This window comes from Astatotilapia calliptera, chromosome 22, assembly GCF_964374335.1.
Source record: "Astatotilapia calliptera chromosome 22, fAstCal68.1, whole genome shotgun sequence".
Classification (NCBI taxonomy): Eukaryota; Metazoa; Chordata; class Actinopteri; order Cichliformes; family Cichlidae; genus Astatotilapia; species Astatotilapia calliptera.
The window spans coordinates 7227381-7232746 of NC_137442.1; the positions used below are offsets into that span (position 1 = coordinate 7227381).

Consider the following 5366-nt stretch of genomic DNA (forward strand, 5'->3'; position numbering starts at 1 on the left):
CCTCTGGACAGAGGAAAGAAAATAAGGAGACTTGGTGATGTAATGAGGAAGTGCAGGAAAGTTTTCAAAGGAAAACAGCAAAGAAAAAGTAGGATAGTCAGGAAGATGCATAAAGTTGACAGGAGTACTGAGAGGGGCCATGTACAACAGAGAGAGAGGAGGAAAAACAAAGGCTTAAAAATCAGAATACCTTTATAATCCCTAAGGAAATTATGTGAAAATTAGAGTAAGTTGTATCGGAGGCAGGACATTAAGGAAAGAGAAAAGGACTTCCATTAATTGGGTGGGCTTTTGTTTTACAGATTGAAACCAAGCATAAAATGAAATAAAAAAATCACAACTATAATAACTCAGGTGTATCACAACGTCACTCGTTCGGGGCTAGATAGTTATATTATCTCTAGATGAACGTGAAGCTCCGCCCCGGTCCAGCAGGGGGCGCTGCTGGTCTCGTCGCATTTCAAAGCTTAGATAAAAGCCTCCGCAGCTTCCTTTAGCACATTAAAAAAAAAAGAGATAACGACAAAGGAGCGAAGGCAGAGCCGCATCTCGAAGGTAAAACCACAGAAAAAAATCTTCCTGTTAGGGACCTGTTATTTATTCTGGCGTATTTTAATCCGGATTTGTACTCAACACTGCTTCGTCTTTAGTATAAAAACACCGCACAGCTCTGTAACTCGCGATCACGTGTAATATCAGCTTCCCTAGCTAGCTCAGCTAACAGGGTTAGCAAGGCGGCCCCGGCTGAGGAGAGGCCCGCTGGCGGTGATGACGGTTTTCAGCTGTTTATTTAACATTTTGTCAGGAAAACAATACAAAGTCAGTGGCATCAGTTAGTTATTAGTAACCTGTTAGAGGCTCTCTCCTCGGTCGTCGAGGGTAGCTGCTGTTAACGATCTTTAAAGGACTGAAAGTTGTGATGATTTGACGCCTTTACTTTACTTTACCATCTTAGTAACGCCCCCCAGGCAGTTATGTTTGAAGTGATAAGTAAATCAAGTTTGGTTGTTGGTCCCCGGGACCATAAAATCTGTGTTGATGCGTTTGGAATCGCTGTATAATTCAAATCGTTTAAAATGTGTGAAAAGTTGTATCTGCAGTCGCATCCAGACACTGCTACAGCAAGTCACCTGAGAGATTATTTTTGAGTAGATATATAATATGTTATAACGACTAACCTGCCTAAATTTTCGATGATTATATCAGTAACTCTTCTTACTACTGACACCGTAGTACTGCAGTCACATCATCTAGTTGATCTTCTGAGGGTACGTGAGGTCACATAGTCCGGTTTCAAGCTTCGGTCAGTTCCTCTCGCATTCAGTGATCCTTCTTCTATCGCATTTGGGGTGATGATATCTCTCCCTTGCCGTAGCACGTGTGTTGTACCTTGTCAATCTCTAGCTGTGAGAGCATAGGGGGGTCTAACCTAGGTGGGAATCAAACGTGCAACTCCCGCTCCAAAGGCGTGAAGACCATCCGACTCTGCTAGATCAAACACACCTGGTGACCCCACAATAATAAAGGTCCGCTCAAGAAGAGATTGTGGCTGCTGGATCACTTTGACAATTAAAGAAGTCCGTAATCATATAATACAAATGTTTATTTCTGAAAGGTAAAATCTGGCACTTATACAGAACTTTATGGAAAAAGTTGATAAAGTAAATTTTTACAAATGTATTACAGCTATGCCACAAACATTTCAGTCAAGCTCCCTTCACCAGAGAGTAATTCAGTGTGCCAATAATCCAAATCAGTTTGATTTTAAGCCTTTATTGTCTGAAGAAATAAACTCTTAACATGTGGTTTTCAGATCCCTGAAGATACTTCGTTTAATGCAAAAGAAATGCACGACTATAAGGTAGGTTCTTGCGCCGTTATAACTTGTTGCCGGTCGTTCCTGCAGGTTGAAGCTGAGGGCCATGGCTCGTGGGCAGCAGAAGATTCAGTCCCAGCAGAAGAACGCCAAGAAGGCAGCAGAGAAGAAGAAATCTCAGGGCGCTGACCAGAAGACTGCAGCCAAGGCCGCCCTGGTCCACACCTGCCCTGTCTGCCGGGTAAGAAACAGCCACAGCTTCTGCCGAAGCTCGCAGAGGCCTTTCACCTTTGTTTTTAAAATGTTGATGCTTCATATTTTAAGATGTTAAAACAACCAGTCAGCAGCTGCATACGTCATGTGGCTGGGTTTGTGCATGTGAGAGACGAGGGAAACTCTTTAGAGCAGTGATTCTCACCAGCACTGTAGAGATGTAAGACAGGTTTGTCTGTATGCACTAATTTCAGTAATTGTCATAGGTTCAAGTTAATTGCATGGAGTTTATCGTAATGGTCACATAAATATCTCGGTTAAGTGCAACCAGGGCCAGAGATGGAAAAGGTCAGAGGTCATTTAGCTGGGTTTTTAAAATGTAGCTGTTCTGCTTACAGAGTCTGAAGTGATTGAAAGTGGAAAGTAGTTTGCATCCACTTTGGTAATTATTCAGCTGATGGCCACAGATTAGGTACGTTTGAACTTTCTTACCTCCTCAGGTTCATGTGCACATGTGAATTATTAAAGAGCAGGTGGATCAGTCCAGATGTTACACCTTTTTTTTTTTTTTTGTTTAAAGGGTGTCATTTGACATCTTCCACTGTTAGGCTGTAGCTACAAGCTGCGACAGTCTCAGATGTTAATAACTTGTTAGCAGGATTGATTTTACATGAATTTTAGACAAGATTTTTTTTTTTTGTACTGGAAGCTTTTTGGCTTCTGTTTGTTGTCTAATGTTAACCAATCATGGGAAGGCTTTACCTGCAGGTAAATGGTCTATGTGGAAAGCAAGAGAAACACAGTGGCTGAAATTAACTGTAGAAATTTGTCAGCTTAGCTTTTTAAAATCTGCATCCTAGTTTGAACTGTAAACACTGAAACACAAGACAGGAAACCAGGCTTGACTATCTTTCTGCCATCAGCACCGGAAACCCCAAAACTTTGAATTTCCCCCAGAGGCTCAGTCAGATGATAGCTGATAGTTTCAAACATTGTTAAACTCACAGTGCTGGTTGGTGCATTTTCGGTTAAGTATTCTTTAAGGGCTTTGCCCCCAGTCAGCAAACACAAAGTGGTCTGAAACACGTAAGAAAATAGTTTATCTGATAAAGATTTTCCTGGATCAGAATCCAAGTACAGTAAGCTAACATACTTAGTTAAGTAAGGCTGCTGTTGCCTTACTTAACCTGCTGTGCCAGGGGAAGTGAAGCCCTGTTAATGGTTGGAATGAGACCTTTTTGGTGTTTTGTTTCTCATGCTTTTACTGTCCTCCTCCTTTCAGACACAGATGCCCGACCCCAAAACCTTCAAGCAGCACTTTGAGAGCAAACATCCCAAGTCCCCCATGCCCCCCGAGCTTGCGGATGTTCAGGCATAAAGGACTGCTGACTGGACCTGAATCTGGGTGAGTAGTACCTGTAGTGTTTTAAAAAAAACAGTGTTTCCCACTCTCCAGGTTTCAAATTTAGACCAGAATTTGCTCTGCCAGGTTGCTTACTGGTCAGATTTGTGTTGTATGATGTTGGATGCACTACAAGTCCTCCTCGGACTGCAGCTGGCGTCGGTAGTCCTCGTTTCTGCTTTGGAGACCGGCTGTGAGTTGACGGGACACTCCAGTTGGAACCGAAAGCAGATTGAGAACTTTCTTGATTCTGTTTAAATTAATATTGGAGTGAAACTACACAGCAAACATGAGGAAACTGTGTTTAAACTGTAAACATGACCCCACAAACTGTTGCTTACAGATACACAATGACTACGGATTAAACATCGACTCGCGGCACCTGAAGGACGTTGGCGACGAACGCTGGGACCTCTCAGAATTCACGGACATCGGGTTGGGAAGGCGGGACGGGGCGGATGTGTGTATGTGCTGTGTACGTACATGTTTGTGTAAGAGAAAACAGTAATGATGGGGCAGGCGTACACCAGCAGCCCAATTTTATATTTATTGTGTACAACTACCTTGTTATCCCAAGTTGGGGAGGGGGGGGAAGCAGAACCAGCAAGATTATCTGTCTGCTTACACTGAATCAAAATTGTGACTAATGACGGGGATCTGGAAAAGCTTCAATAGGATGTAAAATAAAATTTCTGAATGTGTGTCTACCTGACAGCCGGTTCTATTGAAACGGTGTCGTCCAATGAGGCGACGGCACATTCACTTCACTCCCACATGGACGTGGCTCTGCTGTCGGGTCAACTCTTCAGCTCTGATTTTTCTTTCTCTCCCCAAAAAAAATCCCAAAATCGGCTCCTTAAGGCGACTAAACGTTTCCTTTAACTTCCTGTCTGTATGGTCGGACTCCACAGCTTTGCCTCCTCTATGCTGCTGCTGCTCCACAGGTGTCCACACTCGGTAACACCTTACAACAGTACCTCACGTTAACCACACAGCAAGTCTATAACGCACTCTTTTTCAAATCTCTTCCACTTGGACTTCTCAGTGTCATCCTTCTTGGCAATAACACCCCCCATCTTTGTCCCGCCTCAGTTAAAGCAGGAGTTGTTCTGTAAACCAAACATGCAGCTCTGTGCTCAGCGATGCTTTCAGCTGTAGTTTGAAGAAGCTGTACGTAGCCCCAAAGGACTGAGAGAGAAATCATTTAGTTCCGAAACTGCAAAAGATAAGAGTTAAGGATTTTCTTTTTGGGTCTTCTTTAAATCACTAGCAAGCAAAAATAATTTGTTTTCACTGTAACTTTTTTTTTACCCTTTTCAATAAATTGAAAAATGTATTTAATGTGATCGGTCTGCTCAGATGCCTTTTATTCTGCATGAGAATCGTTTTTGTTTTTAAATCAATACAGTTAGTTTGTGTGTGTATTACTCAGACTGTGACTATTAACTGTCTTTAACTCAGACTTGCTACTTCAAGCTAACATATAAAGAGGTTAAGTTAAAAGTTTGGGATGGATTTGCATGAAATTTTGTTTTAGAGGCGATGATTTCAAGACCATTTAGAAAATATCAACTAATCTGGATCCGGACTCAAAGCGAGGTGTGGAGCAGTCTTGGTCTGCTCCTGCTGAAATAAATGCAGTCTATTTAATTTAACATGAGTATGCAGATATTTATAGACAATAGAAGAGTTCTGGTAATAGACATGTTCTGGTTTGAATTATTAGTCTGAATAATGTTAATTGGACAGTCATGTGATCGGAGAGACACTGGTGACAATAACAGGTGTGACTCTGTAATTCTAGCAAGACTTAACAGCTTTTTAAGCTTAATATATTTACGCATTTGCAGCACTAACTAAATACAGGTAAATTCTCATGGTTGTTGGTGAGATACAGCTCAACAGTTTACTTATATAAAACATGCCTTCAGGATA

The 5366-nt window shown here is 41.9% G+C and overlaps 1 protein-coding gene across 2 annotated transcripts; it reads left to right on the forward strand.

Moving 5' to 3' along the window:
• The first annotated feature begins 429 nt into the window (after positions 1-429).
• Positions 430-4777, forward strand: zgc:91910 (Zinc finger protein 706-like). 2 transcript variants are annotated; one of them, XM_026156335.2, is made up of 4 exons: positions 430-555; positions 1907-2057; positions 3312-3434; positions 3775-4777. In XM_026156335.2, exons 2-3 carry the CDS (start codon positions 1923-1925, stop codon positions 3405-3407), a joined length of 231 nt encoding a protein of 76 aa, XP_026012120.1. In that variant the 5' UTR covers positions 430-555; positions 1907-1922; the 3' UTR covers positions 3408-3434; positions 3775-4777. The 2 variants fall into 2 exon arrangements, with proteins under 2 accessions (XP_026012120.1, XP_080152282.1); XM_080296156.1 differs by having other exon boundaries at positions 475-555; positions 1814-2057.
• The last annotated feature ends 589 nt before the right edge of the window (positions 4778-5366 follow it).